This window comes from Gymnoscopelus microlampas, assembly GCF_963454915.1.
Source record: "Gymnoscopelus microlampas genome assembly, chromosome: 11".
Taxonomy (NCBI): domain Eukaryota; kingdom Metazoa; phylum Chordata; class Actinopteri; order Myctophiformes; family Myctophidae; genus Gymnoscopelus; species Gymnoscopelus microlampas.
In genome coordinates, this window is record NC_139948.1 from 43,902,427 (window position 1) to 43,923,368 (window position 20,942).

General features: G+C 44.6%; 1 protein-coding gene across 9 annotated transcripts; it reads left to right on the forward strand.

Moving 5' to 3' along the window:
• Window positions 1-264: 264 nt before the first annotated feature.
• On the forward strand, window positions 265-16,971 carry LOC311056286 (uncharacterized protein). 9 transcript variants are annotated; one of them, XM_084072793.1, is made up of 10 exons: window positions 265-1,019; window positions 2,730-2,858; window positions 4,375-4,457; window positions 4,774-4,942; window positions 5,241-5,399; window positions 5,913-6,044; window positions 8,539-8,762; window positions 8,919-13,815; window positions 13,849-15,628; window positions 15,950-16,971. In XM_084072793.1, exons 1-10 carry the CDS (start codon window positions 789-791, stop codon window positions 16,039-16,041), a joined length of 7,896 nt encoding a protein of 2,631 aa, XP_083928919.1. In that variant the 5' UTR covers window positions 265-788; the 3' UTR covers window positions 16,042-16,971. The 9 variants fall into 9 exon arrangements, with proteins under 9 accessions (XP_083928919.1, XP_083928920.1, XP_083928924.1 ...); XM_084072794.1 differs by having other exon boundaries at window positions 8,919-13,630; window positions 13,664-15,628; XM_084072798.1 differs by having other exon boundaries at window positions 8,919-13,032; window positions 13,141-15,628.
• Window positions 16,972-20,942: the final 3,971 nt, after the last annotated feature.

The following is a 20,942-nucleotide window of genomic DNA, read 5'->3' on the forward strand; positions in this document are numbered from 1 at the left end:
GTTCTTGCTTGTAATCTGGTAGTCTGACCTCAATACCTGTGTAATGCCTCTGCTGCTGCTGCCTCTGGCAAAATGATTTGCATTCAGTGAGAAGATGAATCCCTCACTGAGGCAAACCCCCCACAGCTTCAGACCGAGCCAAACAGGTGACAAACAACCCAGGAAATCTCTGCTGTCAACCAGAAACCCCCGAAGCAATCTGAATATTCTCTTCCATCCGTTACACTAGTGTTGAGCCTGGGGTGATTAAAGCTTTGTTCTAGGATTTAGTTATGGACAGTAACAGGGTTTCCAGGTGTGTAAAGGTCAATGGAATTACTTAACTCCTACAGATCTAAACAACCATGTGGGCACTGGATGCAAGTGACAACATGATACTCATTTTAATAGGAGTTATAAGAACAAGTGTTAAGTGTTCTTGACGTCTTGCCCCAACCTGTTTTAAATGTCAAGTTCTAACGGTTATGGGAGACAAGTGTTTGAGCAATATGAAGCACTCCCCTCCAGAAGAAAAAAACACACCCTTTGGGTGGAATCTGTACTTTTAACTCTCTGGCAAGCAGGTTGGCAATCAGCACTTGTTTGAGCTAGAACAGTTAGGCTAACGTAGGCAGTAGTATGCAGGCGGCACAATGATAGCAGCTACGAAACCATAGAGAATGTATTATTTACGCACGACGATGATGTGCCAAATAACCCCCTGTTCTGCAGCACTACCAAACGCAAAGTCTCTGTAAGTACCTGAAGATAGCAAGGGAAGGAAGCGGGGCTTGAGGAGAGAGGGAGAGATGGAGGCCTGGCAGGTGGCGTTGAGTGGGAGAGAGGCTTGGCGAGCAGCGGTGGGATGGAGAAAGGCGGTCAGCAGCAGTGGCTATCCTCGTCACTATGGCCATCATATCTCCATGCCTTATGCCTCAGCTGTTGCATCCAATGGCAGGAGTTTGTCTTTGTGCCGTGGAGTCCAGGACAACCTAACCATGCAGCAGATGAACGAAAGAGTGGCTTCTTACGTCGGCAAGGTAGGTGACAACAGGGCACGACACTCTGGAGTGGCCCAGTTGTTTGAGTGACTGTCCCTTAAAGCATTGGTTCTCAAAGTGGGGTCCGGGGACCCCCAGGGGACCTTGAGGGAGTTCCAGGGGGTCCCCAGCTAAATGATAGATCAGGCACCTAATGGACCCTTATGGGTCTGTAACTCTGAGAGTGTACAAATGGTTCCATTTGTACACTCTCAGAGTTAAATTGACATAGATTTTACAATAGAAATTGCGGTCCAAGTGATAGAAATGCCATTAAATGGGGGTCTGCAGCCCTAATGCATGTCAAACTGGGGGTCCTTGAAATTAAAATGGTTGAGAATCACTGCTAGAGCTGTAAAAAATCTTCTCTTATGGGGGTCCCTGGCATATTTTTTGAAATGGGGGTCCACGGGCTAATAAGTGTCAATTTGGGGGTCCTTGACATGAAAAAGTTTGAGAACCACTGCCTTAAAGCAGCAATCCTATAGCGTGGGGTTCCAATCCCAGGTAGGACATGCGAGTTACGGATTGCAGCTTTAACCAGCATGAATTTCCACATACACGTCTACTGTAGCTGAAAACATATTTTTTTCTTGGACAAAAGGCTTAGCGATTGACTGAAAATGTTCAAAAGTAGCACATTTTTCTCTGTGTTTTTTGTCTTATAAATTTTGTATTGATAATGACTTTGGAAAAGAAAATATGATCATAAAAGTATTACCCCTTTTTTCTTGTAAGATTTGTAAAACCAAAATGTTGTAATTAAGTACAAACGTTAGGTTTAATACCTTATGTTGGTTCAGACAATCAGAGCATGATACACCTAAGGATATTCTCAACCCAGCATCCAGACTGAGTTACTAAGTTAACTTATTTTTTTCCCCCTTTGGAACGCTTTTCAAACACACTTGTGCTCCTGTCATCTAGACCTAGTTAGCTAGCTGGTTAAGGTTATTCAATGTATTGTAAAATATATTCAGAAGGGGATCTTTGATAATAAAATCAAAGAAAGACAACTTGCAAAACAAATTGTTCTTTATTAAGTCAAATTATAAAATGTATAACATTTCTACTTTCTAGTGAATCTTCCGTAATACTGTAGGTTCACCCACACTATTAAGCCTAATTTATAATCTTGGTGTTGCACAGCAAAAATAGCAGATTTATAAGCTCTCAGCGTACCACGTTGCGAGCTTGTAGGTCTGCTATTTTTGGCCTATGACATTGCCGTTATCACTAAATGTAAACAAGGGCATGTATTATGAAACAATGTGCATTATGGTCTAAAATACTTATTCCCTAACCTAAATAGTGCTTTACAGTTACTGCCAGTCTGTACTGTGCGTGTGTGTGTGTGTGTGTGTGTGTGTGTGTGTGTGTGTGTGTGTGTGTGTGTGTGTGTGTGTGTGTGTGTGTGTGTGTGTGTGTGTGTGTGTGTGTGTGTGTGTGTGTGTGTGTGTGTGTGTGCGTGCGTGCGTGGTGTGTGTGTGTGTGTGTGTGTGTGTGTGTGTGTGTGTGTGTGAGAGAGAGAGAGAGAGAGAGAGAGAGAGAGAGAGAGAGAGAGAGAGAGAGAGAGAGAGAGAGAGAGAGAGAGAGAGAGAGAGAGAGAGAGAGAGAGAGAGAGAGAGAGAGAGAGAGAGAGGAAACTGCTCAAGCTAAATTGTTTGTATAATGGACTAATGTATCAGTCATTCTGATTGGTGGATGCAGGTCAAAGCACTTGAGGCAGCCAATAAGAGAATGAGGCAAATGATCCAGTGTGAGCTGAACAGGAAGTCTGCTAATGACCTCAGACTTCTGGACAGACATGTGCAGACTGTGGACCTGCTCATTGCACAGGTTAGAATCACTTCCAGCTACATTCACCACTTTCTCCAGTTCTCCTGCAATTAAGAATGTTCATTGTTGAACGTTGATCAGCGTGTCCAGGTTTGGGTACCCAGCACTGGCCAGATTATTGCGTCGGTCAAATACACTCAACCCCCTCACCCTCTTCCCCCTCTCTTCCTCTTGCTCCCTCTCTCTCCCCCCCTCTCTGTCTCCATCTCCCTCTCTCTTGCGCTGAGCGAGATCTGTACTGACGTCACACACACCATAACTCCTTCCCTCTCTCTCTCGCGCTCCCTCTATCTCTCTCTCTCTCTCTACGCCTAACTACGTTGACGTCAACCATTGCCTAACAATGCTGACATCAGGCACTGTGACGTCAGGTACATATTGTACCTGACGTCACAGTCAGGTACAATATGCACATGTTTTAAAGTGAATATTTAAATCAGTATTATTACCCATATAATTCAAGGTAATCCCATAATTCCAAATACTCATCCAATAATACAGCAATGGCAAAGAGCTCGACGTCTGCTTGAATCCATTCGTTTATTTGTTAGAGCTGCATATGCATCCCTGGGTGCACCACACAGTTTTGTCCGACGCTCTTGGCCAAGGCGTTTTTGAAGCTATCACGCTTGTAGCAACATTTTTCAATGTGTTCGCCCCTTAAGACAGACATGTTGGGGCTGGTGGTGAGCCTGGTGAATGTAGATGTCTTCTCAGAGATAACGAGATCAACAATATTTCCTATTCTCACTGTATAAGACTGAATTTTAACAAACAGGTTATTGTCATTGTTTTTTTATTTGATATAAATAATGGTGACTTGATTTCACTTTAAAACACTTCTGAGTCATTCTCATTTGTGTGCACCACCAAACAGCTTTGAAGTTGCTTGATTCAATATTTATACTTCAAACTTGTTAACCACATGATGTTAGGCGTATTGAAAACACACACCCCTGCTGCTCCTGGTGACTGATAGTCCTTCTAATGAAAGGGGTGACCTTCATTACTTATTGCATGCATGGACTTCATGAATTTCATGCATGGACTTCCAGGACTCCTTAATGCAACATAATACATTACAGAAAATATTAAAGGGATCTTTCACTTTTAAACATGTTTGGAGTAATTTTATCGTCTACTCAGGCTTTTGTGAGCACCCCAGACACTTTTTTAAATTGCTTGATTCCGTATTTAGATATTTGATATTCATTTTATCAGACACGCCCCCTTCCTTTACAAACACATTGTAACATCAAACTCTATTTTAATCATACTGAATAAAGCAACTTTAAAACTTTCTGGGTTCCTCACAAAAGCCAAAGTAGACGATACATGTTTTAAAGTGAAATATCCCTTTAACATGACAAATTAAGGTCTCCCAATTCACCAGGGTGTTTTCAATGTGTCTAACATGGAGTTGGCAGTTGAATGGGCTTATATAGAAGGGGATTGTGTCTAATAAAATGAATATCAAACATTTGTCTGTCTGTCTTTCTGTCTGTCTGTCTCTCAGATCGGTGGGACTCAGGTAGCTCTGACCCAAATGGAGCGGATGCTGATTAGCGCAGAGCAGGAGGTCTACAACCTAACAGACAAGTTAGTCACACACACACACGCGCGCGCGCACACACACACACACACGCACACACGCACACACGCACACACGCACACACGCACACACGCACGCACGCACGCACGCACGCACGCACGCACGCACGCACGCACGCACGCACGCACGCACACACACACGTACGTACGTACATACACACACACACACACACACACACACACACACACACACACACACACACACACACACACACACACACACACTAAACACAAATGCGTGCACACACATACCGTGCACACGCGCATGCAGTAATGCTGTGGTGCTCTACCGCTGTTACTGTAGATGTGACCAGGAGCGTGCACGTGCTGAGTCCCTGCAGGCCGTCCTGAGAGACCTGAGGCTGGTCTACGAGGAGCTGAAGACCTACAGCCTGCCTGGACTCCACAATCTAGTGAACACACACACACAGGACAGGAAGCAGTTACACATGCAACTCCAACAGCTCACTACAGTAAGAACACTCATTCTCTCAATGCATCGCTGCTCTGTGAACATAAACGTAGCACCTATGTTCTATGTGAGTGTTTCTATATGTAATTGTCCTAAACAGCACCCCATAGCTTTGATTGTGGTAGCAGTTTAATAGTAGTAGTAATAATAGACCTACTAATACACTTTGATTGTATATTGCTTTTGTAAGCAGGTTACAAAGTGCTTTACAAAATGAGAAACAAAATATTATAAAGTATTAGTAGCAATATTACATATTTGTCTCATTGTCTGTATGTTTGTCTATCTACTGTATCCAGAAAATACAGGGTCTCCTGACCCAAGTGTCAGGGGTGGTCGCCATACAGATGCAGGGTGCTGAGTCAGAACTGACTCAGCAGTTGGCAGATCTTAGGCAGAAGTGTCTGACATTCGTCACCAGGAGCCGCACCATGAATGAGAGCTGGTTCAACGACCAGGTACCTTGTGAAAAGAATTATAATAATAGTAATAATGACAACAACAAAAAAAGAAATAAAAGAGGGGGGCAGGGTTATCAAGGGTGAATATACAGACAGGGGATCCCCCATAATGGCTAAAGTGGGTTCATCACACATTTTACATTCTTGGAATTTGCAACCAGTCACAACAAACTTTTGAACATGTACAGTATTGAGCTGATCTTTGAGCAGCTTGGATGACAACGTGTGTATTTATTTCAATATATGACTATAGGGCAAACACAGTAGTATATTGCAATAAGAAAATCATGTCACCACAATTTCCATTTGGTTTGTCATTATTCTGTTGTAGTAACCAAATAAATTAACAAGAAATACCTCTTATAACCAGGAGGGGCTGTGGCTTACTTTTGGTTGTGTCTAACGTGTGTAATCTAGATTACAATTAGTTTTCTATTACATAATTTTATGAATCATCAACAAATGGTGACTGAGGAAGGTGACGTGAATTTTTGGTTATGTGATCCCCAGGTGTCCATGCTGAGCGCTCAGGAGGACACCTGTCCCTCACTGGAGGAGTCAGAGGGCATCCAATCACAGCTGACGGAGTTACGGAGAACATTGCTTGACCTGGAAGCAGAGTTCACACAGCTGCAGGGACAGGTACGATTGTGCTACAGTGTTGTCAGTGGCGGATTTACCGTAGATAAAGGCGGCATGGGTGCTGCCCAGGGTGGCATCTCATCGGGGGCGGCACGGGGCACACACACAAAGGAATAAGGAATGGTGACATCTTTTAACCGTGTGGGCCAGTTAACCTTGTTGGAGTGGCCCTGCTGATTCTAGTTAGTGAGCAACTGCAGGCTGATATACAGTATGTGATATTTATGTTTGATAATATCACAATGTATGTACCCCATTAAGCCTGGTGTCCCTTTTTGGGCACATTTTCCAAATGTTTTAATTTGTCCAAAATGGGTCAAAATTTGTAATTTTTGGTTGTAGATCTGCTCTTTTCACTATTTGTTGTTAAAAGCTAAAGAAACTGTCTCGTCCCCTGGTCCTCCCACCTGTTCTATTATTATTATTATTATTATTACCCTTATTATTATTATTATTATTATTATTATTATTATTATATATTTGTTTTACAAATCAAACTCTGAGTACAAGATGGGTAGGGGGCAGGGGAGGTTTGTCCAGGGCACCATACAACCTAGAACCGCCACTGTGTGCCTCCTCCATTAAAAACAACAAGAACTTGACCCCATTTTGGAGGTTTATTCCAAGCGATAGAAACAAGCCTGAATGCGCTTTGACTCAAAGCTGTCAAAGTTACAAAATGGCGCCGGAACTCCTGGCAGTTGAATATCAGTTGACAAGTTATCAAGAATTTTGTACATATCACTTTTATCAGACCGTGATGAGAATGTGAAAAGCACTAAGAAGCAATGGGTGCGGCTGGCTGCAAGTCGTAGCAGGCTGCCATTTAAAGGTCATACCAGTTGACTGGCATTCACACACCCACTCAGGTGGATTAACCTGGATCATTCATATCAGATTTTTTTCTCAGAATCTATAAACAATCTGCTGTGCTGCTCAATGTTTATGCAGCGAAAGCCAGGATGATTAAAGCATTGTATTAAAAAAGAAAGTGAGACACACTGACATTTAATGGTTAAGGTTTTGCTTTTGACTTCAAATGACGAATGTTTCTTTAACTTGTTGCGTAAGAATGCTAAGGGCGCTCTCTAGTGGTATAGGCCTACAGCAGCCAAATTGCGTGCCACTGTACTCTGTTCTTAGGCTCATACTAGTCCATATACCGCATCTAAACTATGTGCAGACTTGGGACTGCAACAGTGACTACAGACCACACAGCCTGTACGTCACTTGGCAAAAACTGCAGCCAGCCTCAATTTGGGAGATCGGTCCCTGCATTATGCCAATGGTCAGATGCCCCCATGCGATTTCATATCAATTGACCAATCTACAGAGAAAAGGGGGTATGAGTAGGGCCATGTAACTCCCATGTCCGCAGATTACTAATTATGTCACCGTAGAATTATGTCATGAGTGTGTCGTGTATTAGCCTGTATGGCTTATAGCTACTGTTGCTGACACAATTGATAAGGCTGTTTTGTAATTACAGCTTCTCTGCTTTATTGACTAAACGCGTAACACATCTGTGCGTCAGTCTATATGTGCAACCGAGTCTTTCTGGCTCTGCTTGCTGTCTGGATGAGCGTAGAACAGGACCCAAAATCAGCACGACAGAGCAGCCAGAGCAGTTCAAACTCAAAAGTCTTATTTGACTAAAACGGTTCAAACAGGCAAGTTCTGAGGCTAAGTAAGCACACAAACGCAAACTCACTCCTACATTGGGTTACGGACAAATAAGAACACATGTAAACAGAGGGGTATAAATACACAGGGACCCAACAAGACACAGGTGAACTCAAAGCACAATCAACAATCAAACACAATTAAGGATTCGCGGGGGCAAACAGGACATAGGTGACAAGGGTTAACAATAATGTCCCTCTATACCAGCAGTCATCAGCCACTGGAGTAGTGTGGTGGTGTTTCTGGTGACTGATATTGGCCTTCTAATACGTGAGGAGACCGTGTTTTTTAAATTACTTTTTTCATTTATTTTTAATATTTTTTTTTGTAAAATGAAAAAAATGTTATACAATAAAAAAATTAAATTAAATAAATGAAAAAAATAATCAAAAAAACACAGCCCCTCACGTATTAGGAGGGCAGGATGAGTCACCAGAACCAAGGACGGGTGTTTTTGATGAATCTAACATGTTCAAAATTTAGTTTGAAGTTATAATGGGTTTGTATAGGAAGGGAGCGTGTCTGATCAAATGAATATCAAATATCTAAATACTGAATTAAGCAACTTAAAAACTGCCTGGCGAGATCACAAAAGCCTGAGTAGACGATGAAATGACCAAAAGCTTTTTTGAAAGTGAAATATCCCTTTAACAGGACTGAATTACCGTAGATGAACTTCTCCACTAAATTACCTTTTCCTTTATTTTTTACGTATACAGTTTTTTTCCTTATGGATTAATGAAGCATATCTGTCTGTCAATTAACTATATAACTGTTGATCTATCCATCATCTACCCATCCTTCCTTCCAGAATGCATTGCTGGAGAACAGTGAGTTGGCGGTCAGAGAGAGATACAGTGCGCAGCTGGCTGACCTACAGCAAAGGACATATGATTTTGAGAAGGAGCTGAACATGGCTGTGCAGGCCTCTGGCCACCAGGCTGAAGAACACCAGAACCTCCTGGACATTAAGAACATGCTGGAGATGGAGATAGAACAATACAGGAGACTGCTGGAAGGCATGCAGGGGAGCTGGTACATATTTGCATTCATTTTAATAATACATCATAATATGATTTGATACCATACCAATGATTTCATCATCAACATGCAGATGACCCCTAATGACCCCTAGGCCATTTGGGGTCTTAAGAGAAGGTTAATTACATTTATTGTATTCCTACATTATAGCATCAACGGTGTTTCAAGTTCAGACTCCAGCTCCACTGCTCATATCTCTCCTGAGTGGCCTACAACCAACAACACCTTCCAAAGTAGAGTCCAGCTAGTTGATAACCACATTGATGTCCATGCTGTGAGGCCAGGACTCAGTGCAGCGATCAATAGAGACCACATCAGCGCAGCCTCTGTAGATAAAACCTCAGCAGGGTCACTGTCACAAACTGTGACAACTACCATGTCAACTTATGATGTGAGAAGTGGTCAAGAAAGCCATGGTGAACATCCAGACGGATCATCAATGACAGTGATCAATGCCAGTGGTCTTATCGGTTCATCATTGATATCCACTGGAAACCAAAGGCAGGGTGACGGAAGAGACACCTCTAGCTCGTCCAGCAGAAGTGCTGTAGTCGACAGCACAGGGAGACAATCCATGACAATCAGTAGCCAGATAACGATGCTGGATCCAGGCAGCTCAGTGGGAGCTGTTATTGACAAAACCGTGAACACTGGATCTCAGATTAGACAGGATAGAGATGAGACAACTGCTATTCAAACTACTAAATCGCAGATGAACAACATAGGAAGAACTGTCAGAACAGTTTCTGACACACGTGCCAGCACAGAGGTAAACACAGTGGACCAAGGACCAAAAGAAACTGTGATTTCAACTCAGCTGGAATGTAAGGATAGATTTATCCAGACTACAAGTCAGGGGACAAAGGTAGAGGCTGTTAATGGACAGGTTATGTCTGAGGGGGTTATGTGTGCAGTGCACCAAGTGGAAGGGAACTCGGCACAAGTGCAGAAAATGGTGGAAAAGTCAGCAATAGTGCAGAAGGTTGAAACGTCAGCAATAATGCAGGAAGGGGTGAAAGACTCAGCAAAAGGGCAGGAGGTGAAAGGCTCAGCAGTAGTACAGAAAGTGGTGGACGAAGCTACAAAATCACAGATCAATAACATAAGTAATAGTGTCAGAGCGATTCCTGAAACACAAGCCAGCACAGCACTAAAAACAGTAACCAGCACAGCAAGTGGTAGTGGTAGCACACTAACCAGAACAGCAAGTGGAAGTGGTAGAACACTAAGCAGCACAGCGAGTGGGATTGGGAGCATGTTAGCCAGCCCAGAAAGTAGTACTGGTAGCACGCTAACCAGCACAGCGAGTGGTAGTGGTAGTATGTTAATCAGCACAGAGAGTGGTAGTGTTAGCACGCTAACCAGAACAGCAATTGTTAGTGGGAGTACACTAACCAGAACAGAAGGTGGTACTGGTAACACGCTAACCAGAACAGAAAGCGGTACTGGTAGCATGCTAACCAGAACGACAAGTGGTAATGGTAGCACACTAACCAGCCCAGAAGGTGGTATTGGTAGCATGTTAACCAGCACAGTAAGTGGTGGTGTTAGCACACTAACCAGTACAGCAAGTGGTAATGGTAGCATGCTAACTAGAACAGCAATTGGTAGTGGTAGCACACTAACCAGCAAAGAAAGTGGTACTGGTACTACGCTAACCAGTCTACAAGGTGGTATTGGTAGCATGTTAACCAGCACAGTAAGTGGTAGTGGTAGCATGCTAACTAGTACAGCAAGTGGTACTGGTAGCACGCTAACCAGTACAGGGAGTGGTAGCATGTTAACCAGCAAAGAAAGTGGTACTGGTAGCACCCTAACCAGAGAAGCCAGCGGTAATGGTAGCACACTAACTAGCAGAGCAGGTGGTATTGGTAGCATGCTAACCAGTACAGCAAGTGGTAGTGGTAGCACGCTAACCAGAACAGCCAGCGGTAGTGGTACCACACTAACCAGCAGTTCAGGTGGTATTGGTAGCACGTTAACCAGCACAGTGAGTGGTAGTGCTAGCACGCTAACCAGAACAGTGAGTGGAAGTGGAAACACAGTAACCAGCACAGAAAGTGGTACTAGTAGCCTGCTAACCAGAACAGCAAGCGGTAGTGGTAACACGCTAACCAGCCCAGAAGGTGGTATTGGTAGCGTGTTAACCAGCACAGTAAGTGGTAGTGGTAGCACGCTAACCAGTACAGCGAGTGGTAGTGGTAGCACACTAACCAGATCAGCACATGGTAGTGGTAGCACACTGACCAGCACAGTGAGTGGTAGTGCTAGCACGCTAACCAGAACAGCAAGTGGTAGTGGTAACACGGTAACCAGCACAGAAAGTGGTGGTGGTAGCGGTAGCACACTAACCAGGATAGAAAGTGGTACTGGTAGCACGGTAACAAGAACAGAAAGTGGTACTGGTAGCATGCTAACCAGAACAGAAGGTGGTATTGGTAGCATGTTAACCAGCACAGTAAGTGGTAGTGGTAGCACGCTAACCAGTACAGCAAGTGGTACTGGTAGCACCCTAACCAGTACAGTGAGTGGTAGTGGTAGCATGTTACCCAGCAAAGAAAGTGGTAGCACAATAACCAAAACAGTGAGTGGTAGTGGTAGCATTTTAACCAGCACAGCGAGTGGTAGTGGAAGCACATTAACCAGCAAAGAAAGTGGTACTGGTAGCACCCTAACCAGAGCAGCCAGCGGTAGTGATAGCACGCTAACCAGCAGAGCAGGTGGTATTGGTAGCATGCTAACCAGTACAGCAAGTGGTAGTGGTAGCACAGTAACCAGAACAGCCAGTGGTAGTGGTACCACGCTAACCAGCAGAGCAGGTGGTATTGGTAGCATGCTAACAAGAACAGCAAGCAGTAGTGGTAGCACGCTGACCAGCCCAGAAGGCGGCATTGGTAGCACAGCAAGTGGTAGTGGTAGCACGCTAACCAGAACAGCGAGTGGTAGTGGTAACACGGTAACCAGTACAGAGAGTGGTGGTGGCAGCGGTAGCACACTAACCGGAACAGAAAGTAGTACTGGAAGCATGCTAACCAAAACAGCCAGCGGTAGTGGTGCCAGTCTAACCAGCAGAGAAGGTGGTAGTGGTAGCATGCTAACCTGCACAGCAAATGATAATGGCATTACACTAACCAGCACAGAACTTGGTAGTAGTGCACTAACCAGCACAGCGAGTGGTGTTGGTAGCACGCTAACCACAACAGCGAGTGGTAGTGGAGATAGGGTAAGTCAGGAGACAAGGACAGAGGCTATTATTGAACAGGTTGTGTCAGAGGTGGGTAAGGGTGCAACGCTCCCAGAGGCAGAGACCACAATTATCACAGAGGCTGAACTCCATGATGGGGTCGAGGGGATAACACAGAAGGGAACCCATGTTAAAATAGTGGAGATTAGAGAGACTTATGAATGGTTAGTGAAAAATTTCTATACAGACTCTGACCCCGAAACAGAAACCGCGGAGGAAGTCCAGGACAGCTCAGGCGATAATCAAATCAATGCTGAAGATGATGAAGAATTGTTTATGAGCTCTGCATCTGACATGCATAAGAGGCCAGTTGAAAAATACATTCTGTCTACAAAAGACCAGTGTGAGGCTGAAGCATTCAGTAGAGGTCAGAAATGCTCCAGAGACAACCGACCCGCAGAGGTCATTAATGCTGTGAGGGACAGTAGTGCAGATGCTAGATTTGGTAGCATGTCTGTGGGAGCTAGTTTTGGAGGTGTGGCTGGTAATATGTCAGCTAGCATTATTGATACAGCTAGCAATACATTAGCGAACAAAGGCATTGTTACAGGTGGTAGTGGTAGCACACTAACCAGCATAGCAAGTGGTAAAGGTAGCATGCTAACCAGCACTGAAAGTGGTAGTGGTAGTATGCTAATCAGTACAGCAAGTAGTAGTGGTAGCTCACTAACCAGCACAGCAAGTGGTAGTGGTAGCATGCTAACCAGCATAGCAGATGGTAGTGGTAGCACACTAACCACCACAGCAAGTGGTACTGATAGCATGCTAACCAGCATAACAGATGCTAGTGGTAGCACACTAACCAGCACAGCAAGTGGTAGTGTTGGCACTCTAACCAGAGCAGCAAGTGGTAGTGGTAGCACGCTAACCAGCATAGCAGGTGCAGCAAGTGGTAGTGTTAGCACGCTAACCAGAACAGCAAGTGGTAGTGGTAGCACGCTAACCAGCAGAGCAGGTGGTATTGGTAGTGTTAGCACACTAACCAACACAGCAGTTGGTAATAGTAGCACACTAACCAACACAGCAAGTGGTAGTGTTAGCACGCTAACCAGCGCAGCAGGTGCAGCAAGTAGTAGCGGTAGCATGCTAACCAGCACAGCAGAGACTAGTGGTAGCAAGCAAACCAAAACAGAAAGTGGTAGTGGTAGCACGGTATCCAGCACAGCAGAGGGTAGTGGTAGTATGCTAACCAGAACAGCAAGTGGTGGTACACTAACCAGCACAGCCGTTGGTATTGGTAGCACGCTAACCAAAACAGCAAGTGCTAGTACGCTAATCAGCACAGCCGGTGGTATTGGTAGTATGCTAACCAAAACAGTAAGTGGCAGTGGTAGCACGGTATCCAGCACAGCAGAGGGTAGTGGTAGCATGCTAACCAAAACATCAAGCGGTAGTGGCAGCACGCTAACCAGTGCAGCAAGTGGTAGTGGTAACACGCCAACCAGCAGAGCAGGTGGTATTGGTAGCATGCTAACAAGAACAGCAAGTGGCAGTGGTAGCACACTAACTAGCACAGCCGGTGGAATTGGTAGCATGTTAACCAGCAGAGCAGGTGGTATTGGTAGCATGATAACCAAAACAACAAGTGGTAGTGGTAGCACACTAACCAGCACAGCTGGTGGTAGTGTTAGCATGCTAACCAGCACAGCAGAGAGTAGTGGGAGCATGCAAACCAAAACAACCGGTGGTATTGGTAGCATGCTAACCAGCACAGCAGATCGCAGTGGTAGCACGCTAACCAAAACAGCAAGTGGTAGCACTCCAACCAGCACAGCCGGTGGTATTGGTAGCACACTAACCAAAACAGCAAGTGGTAGTGGTAGCACGCTAACCAACACAGCAAGTGGTATTGGTAGTACGCTAACCAAAACAGCAAGTGGTAGTGGTAGCACGGCAGAGAGTAGCGGTAGCACTCTAACCAGCACAGCCGGTGGTATTGGTAGCACACTAACCAAAACAGCGAGTGGTATTGGTAGCACGCTAACCAACACAGCAAGTGGTATTGGTAGCACGCTAACCAGAACAGCAAGTGGTAGTGGTAGCACGCTAACCAACACAGCAAGTGGTATTGGTAGCACGCTAACCAGAACAGCAAGTGGTAGTGGTAGCACGGTATCCAGCGCAGTAGAGGGTAGTGGTAGCATGCTAACCAAAACAGCAAGCGGTAGCACGCTAACCAGCACAACAGATCGTAGTGGTATTACTCTAACCGGAACAGCAAGTGGTAGTGGTAGCACACTGACCAGCAGAGCAGGTGGTATTGGTAGCATGCTAACCAGAACAGCAAGTGGTAGTGGTAGCACTCTAACCGGAACAGTAACTGGTAGCACGCTAACCAGCACTGCAGAGAGTAGTGGTAGCATGCAAACCAAAACAGCAAGTGGTAGTGTTAACACGCTAACCAAAACAGCAATTGGTAGTGGTAGCACCCTAACCAAAACAGCAATTGGTAGTGGTAGCACGCTAACCAAAACAGCAAGTGGTAGCACGCTAACCAGCACAGCAATTGGTAGTGGTAGCATGCTAACCAGCACAGCGAGTGGTAGTGGTAGCACGCAAACCAAAATAGAAAGTGGTAGTTCAGTAACCAGCATAGCAAGTGGTAGTGGTAGCATGCAAACCAGTACAGCAATTGGTAGTGGTAGCACATTAAACAGCACAGCAAGCGGAGTTAGTGTGAGTGGGCCTGGGGCTGGGCAACGAGCACCCAGCCCCTCTCCACCCAGCCCAGGTGGGAGATTCGGCAGTGGGGATTATTATCGAGTATCAAGTTCGAGTAGTGGACGAATAAGCACAAGTTCAGGAAATGGCGGAACACTCAGCAGTAGTGCAGGAAGTGGTGGACAAGTCAGCACTAGTGCAGGGAGGGATGGAAGAGTCAGCATGAGTACAGGAAGTGGTGGAAGGCTCAGCACTAGCATAGGAAGTGGTGGGCGACTAAGCACTAGCGTAGGAAGTAGTGCACGACGGAGTGCCAGCGTAGGAAGTGGTGGTAGACTCAGCACTAGTGCAGGTAGTGGTGGACAAGTCAGCACTAGTGCAGGAAGGGATGGAAGACTCAGCACTAGCGCAGGTAGTGGTGGAAGACTCAGCACTAGCACAGGTAGTGGTGGAAGACTCAGCACTAGTGCAGGTAGTGGTGGAAGACTCAGCACTAGTGCAGGTAGTGGTGGAAGACTCAGCACTAGTGCAGGTAGTGGTGGAAGACTCAGCACTAGTGCAGGTAGTGGTGGAAGACTCAGCACTAGCGCAGGGAGTGGTGGAAGACTCAGTACCAGCATAGGCAGTGGTGCCAGACTGAGTAGCTCAAGTAGCGGTGGGAGGCTCAGTGGAGTCACTAGCAACTTCAGGATAAGCAGTCCGCAGGCCAGGTTCAGCAGTGCAGGCAGCGGGGAATGGAAGCCCACTTACAGCTCAGCGACCGGACGTATGAGCAACGTGGGCAGTGTAGTGAGGACCAACATCACAGGGGGGAGGGTGATTACCAGCAGTGACGGGCCAATCAGGAGCGCGGGTAGTGGAGCTGGGGGCCACAGGGAGCGGATCAGCGTGTGCAAGATGGCGGCTCTGAGCATTTCAGCCGCAGGGAGGGAGAGGAGCCAGGACAAGGCTGCAGGTACGAGCACGTCTTTGGCATCTCCAAGACACACACACACACACACACACACACACACACACACACACACACACACACACACACACACACACACACACACACACACACACACACACACACACACACACACACACACACACGTCTCAACGTCTCAACGTCTGTTACATAATGAATAATATGTCAGATGTGGTCAAATCAATTGTTCATTATTTCAATGACTGTCAAGATTGGGAAATTAGGGGTTAACGTTCTATTCTCGTATACTAACTTCATATTCTGTTTCTCATCTCTCTCTCTCTCTCTCTCTCTCTCTCTCTCTAGGTGCCAGTCCTGGGGTCCAACACTGGTTGGCCACGGGGGTCGGGGGCCGGGGAGGTGACCCTGGTGACCTCAGTGGCATCAACCCCCTCTGATTGGACAATGGTAGAAGCAACATCGAAGACACCAGCTAAACCTACACTAGCTGACACATACAGACACAACAACACGCATGCACGCACACACGCACACACACGATGAAACATCAGCTCAGTCAGAGACTCCACCAGTTTACCTGTGTTTCACCATTATATACACTGATTTAGCTGTATACATTATAAATACCTTTAACTTTGTTTTACTATTATCATCGGTTGTGGTCAGACCCAAAAAATAATGCTTACATTTTCTTTAATAAAGCGGCAGCATGTTAAATCCTATTCTAATTCTAACCCTAGGCTAAAATCTGGGCTTGAGATAATTTACGCAAGTTGTGTCATTATCAACACTCCAGCAAATCACCACTTCTGTTCATGTATCCATCCAAACGAGTGTTAGTTGTAGAGTGTGTAGATCTTTCTGTGATGATTTGGTTTGGTACATATGCCCCCTAGTGGTAGAGTTAGTTTTAAACTGTTGTCAGCCTGTTTTTTCTGGGATCAGTTTCTTTAGCTTCTGTATCAAATGCACTGTTGAGTACCTGAAAGTACATCACCATAATGTTTACCTATGACTGTATCAAAGATTGTAAAATATTTTAAATGTGGTGGTATTTGCAAATCCAGTGGGTGGGTGTCTCCGCACAACATTGCTATGATGGCAGGATAAATGCTTTCCATACACAATGTTGCTTCATCTATTCGCCTCATGTTGGTAAACAGCAAACCCGCTCACAGGTGAAGCAGGGTAGCTCAATGCAGGGTGGTATGCATTATTAAACGCCTTTGTATTACCGTGTTGCAGATGTATTGCCCTATTATATCTCTAAATCCTTTGTTGTTGTTTTTTTTTTGTTTTTTTTTCCTCTGAGTTTTTGATTTGTCTTGCAAGTTCTATTCTGTCAAAATAAAATTACCCACAATGTCTGTGTTAAGTTTTATATTGGGTGGAACTGGTATGAGTTGACAATGTGTGATAGTATCATTGGACGGCTGGCTGGACTGGTGGAGTTAGAATCTGAACACAAGGTGGTAGCAGAGTTACGGTCCTGCCAAAACAGACAAGGTACTGAGAGTTAATAAGTAATAGTAATAAGTAAAGTGTGCTGTGTAGTAACATAATAGGTATGCAAAGAAACATACAGTAATATACAAAGACATTGGTGTAGTGAATGACCGTCCATAATATATACAATTTAGAATGAATTGCATCTTCTTAGTTAGGATTTATCTATATGTTGCAGCCAGAGGAAAATATACAGAATATAAAATATACAGGATATAAATGGATGAATAAATTAGCAACCAAAGATATAAAGAACAAACATAGCAATACCCCAGTGCAGTGGCCTTGTGGTTAGAGTAGACTGTCCACCCAGAGATTGAGATCAGGTCGGGTCATACCAAAGACTATAAAATGATGGGACCCAATGCTTCCCTGATTGGCACTCAATCAAGGGTTGGATTTGGGGGTAGGCCCCTCTGCGACATATTAGCGTTGTGTTCATGGGATTGTACTTGTGCATCATGGCTGGGGGATGCAGTTGGACATCAAGCCGCCTCACACTACAGAAACAGGAGATAGGCTTCTGCCCTATGGGCCACATGGCTCGGCAAGACTTACTAAATAGCTATACAGTTATGGTGAACTATAACAATTCCGTGAGCTACATATAATAATAAAAGAACAATTTGTGCAAAGAGATTGTCACACAATGTGTGCTCTGTTGGTGAGACAATAATTACAGGTTCAAGATAGATGGGTTTATAGCTCTGATAGCTTGAGGGGAAAACACATTCCTCCAAAATTCCATACAGCTGAGGCATTATGGCAGCTGAATGCACTGATGAACTCCCTCGCTCTCTGTTTGAAGGTGTGCCAACCAGTGCAGGTGGTGAAGGAAAACCTGCATTCATTCTGCAGTGCCCTACATGACTGGAAACTATAGTGTATTAACAACTTACATACTTACACTTACTTGTAAGAACTTTATAATTTATCATCATATGACAAATACTGAAAATAGGTACAGCTAATAGAATCTCTTTGCATTTTGTGGAACATTTCCAATACGTTTAACTTTTCTGTGTATTGAAGGGCTTATTGTTTTATGTAAGCACTGGACCTATCAACTTATTAATAGCTAATAATCATCAAACTCCATGGTCTCTGTGGAAATGGTTCCTATATGGACCTACAGTATATGATGATATATGGACTAATTCACTGGCATCACCCTCGGCTGAACATGAAAATCAAACCATACATCTTAACATTTCCTATGTAATGACATGCACGTGTGTGTGTGTGTGTGTGTGTGTGTGTGTGTGTGTGTGTGTGTGTGTGTGTGTGTGTGTGTGTGTGTGTGTGTGTGTGTGTGTGTGTGTGTGTGTGTGTGTGTGTGTGTGTGTGTGTGTGTGTGGGGGGGAAATTGATGACAGCAATCTGAATCAATATTGCATCTGATCACTTTTTATTGCCTCACTAATCTTCTGATTTATTTCCCCCTGGAGTACAGAAACACACAGGAGAGACCAATAACAGCATTAGAGGGAAGCAATACAATAGTGGTGCTGTTGCACGTGAAATGCTGCACAGCATGCAGTAATGTATACACCTTACAACAAGGTCTAAATCAGAAGCTGTAGTTTGCATGGCAGGTATATGTGTTCTGAGATTGAGGTTGGCAACTGAGAAGGGAGAAGGAATCATTGTGTTGTGTTGTGTTGTGTTGTGTTGTGTTGCGTTGCGTTGCGTTGCGTTGCGTTGCGTTGCGTTGCGTTGCGTTGTGTTGTGTTGTGGAATGTAATTGTGTTATACAGGGGCTGCAAGCAGAGCACAAAAATGCCTGAACGAAGACCAAGTGTACGAGAGTATCTGTTAACCATCACACATGTTTGAACCTGTCTGCCTGCAGGACTGCAGCCAGCCCAGAGGGTCTTGAGCACAGGCTTGCTGGAACACAGTGCTCTCTCTGTGTTAAAGTCACTGAAAAAGAGGCATGAACATTTGCGTCCAAAGTGAGAATCTGCCATATAGCATTTGCGTCCAAAGTGAGAATCTGTCAATCTGCCATTTAGCATCTGCTTATAATCATTCATTAGGTAGTTTGTTTATAGCAATTTGGTCTATTAATTTTTTTCTTCTTCACTGCAGCACTTTAAGCATTGGAAGAAGGGTTCAAACATTGTTTATTATTATGATTATTAGATAAGATTACTTTTTGCAGTACAGTCATTTGATTCCAGAGCGCGCTCTCTCTCTCTCTCTCTCTCTCTCTCTCTCTCTCTCTCTCTCTCTCTCTCTCTCTCTCTCTCTCTCTCTCTCATTTTTTTAACAAATGATGAATTACTCTGCACCTCCATGTGCGACAGATGCACTGTCTGTCTGTCTGTCTCTGAACTGACTTGTGAAAACATTCTTAGTACTGTGTGCATAACAGTTATGCAACACACCTGACTATGCTGTCTAGGCCTACTAGAAACAACAGGAAGGACTGGTTTGAGATGATGAGTTTCACTGTATCTTCCAGGGATGGTTGATACACTCATTACAGTGTACACAGCCACTAGCATCTACACAGTGAATGGTAAATAAAACGTCAGTATCATGATAGTGCATATAGCACCTTTATCCAAAGCACTTTACAATGTGGATTACATTCATCCATTTACTCACACACTCACACACACACACACACACACACACACACACACACACACACACACACACACACACACACACACACACACACACACACACACACAGACGGCCATGCAAGGCACCTACTTGCTCATCAGTAGCAGTTAACCCACTCGATCCGGGAATGCATCTGTGTCATTTTTTATTTCTTTGGCTATTCAAAAATTGTGAAAATGTGTGCAAATCTTTGAATATATATTTTTTTAGAGCGAACATTTGTTAAAATTTCTGTTCCACGGACCCCTAGAAGCAAATAGTTCAGTTACAAATGTTCGCTTTAAAAGATATACTGTATATTCAAAGATTTGCACACATTTTCACGATTCTTTAAAAAAATTGCAGATCTACAAGCTCATAGCGCTATGAGCTTGCTATTTTTGAACAGCCAAAGAAATCTAAAGTGACACAGTCTGCGTTCCCGGATAGGCTCTATTCACAGCAGCCATATTATGAAGACATTCACAGGTGTTACCAATGATACTAATGAAGGCTCTGTTCCATTCTAGTCAAACAGAGTCAGGGTGCTGGTATTGTGCATGTTGGCCCACTGGAAACACTCTGTTACACCAGTGGGTCTACAGTTGGGGTCCAGGGACCCTCATGGGCTTCCAAATGGCCCCTTACAGGTGTGTAACTCTCAGAGTTATGGGGGTCGTGGAAACCACTGTGCTAGACTAAATGGAACAGAGCCTTCATTTGTATCATTGGTAACACCTGGGAAGGAAGTGATAATATGGCTGCTGTGCATAGACCCTATTGAATGGGTTAAGGCTCCTGATGATTCCCAGAAGCGGTCGCTCTACCGCGCGAGCCACTGCCGCCCCAGGAAAATGCCAGTGTTAACATGTCCATTTGGCTACATTTGTACACTTTCTTGATAAATGAACCCTTTACTATTGCTCACTGAGCAGAGACATGTGAATGATGTGTGTGTGTGTGTGTGTGTGTGTGTGTGTGTGTGTGTGTGTGTGTGTGTGTGTGTGTGTGTGTGTGTGTGTGTGTGTGTGACAGTCTAATTAATCTATGTCCTCATTCTTGTGCTATGTGTCAGCACAAGAATGAGGACATAGATGACGTTTCCAATACTAAACCCGAACCAAACCCGCACCGTAACCCTAACCGCACGCGGATGCCACATAGTCGGAGAAAAGGTCTGTCGGATTAACGCATGCCTCCCCTGCCAAGTCTGTCTTTC

Excerpts from the sequence above, each read along its gene's own strand:
- LOC311056286 (XM_084072792.1), top strand. The coding sequence starts at position 789 with ATGGAGGCCTGGCAGGTGGCGTTGAGTGGGAGAGAGGCTTGGCGAGCA. Across the intron at positions 5,400-5,912 it reads AGAGCTGGTTCAACGACCAG|GTGTCCATGCTGAGCGCTCA; the intron begins GTACCTTGTGAA and ends TGTGATCCCCAG. Across the intron at positions 8,763-8,918 it reads GAAGGCATGCAGGGGAGCTG|CATCAACGGTGTTTCAAGTT; the intron begins GTACATATTTGC and ends CCTACATTATAG.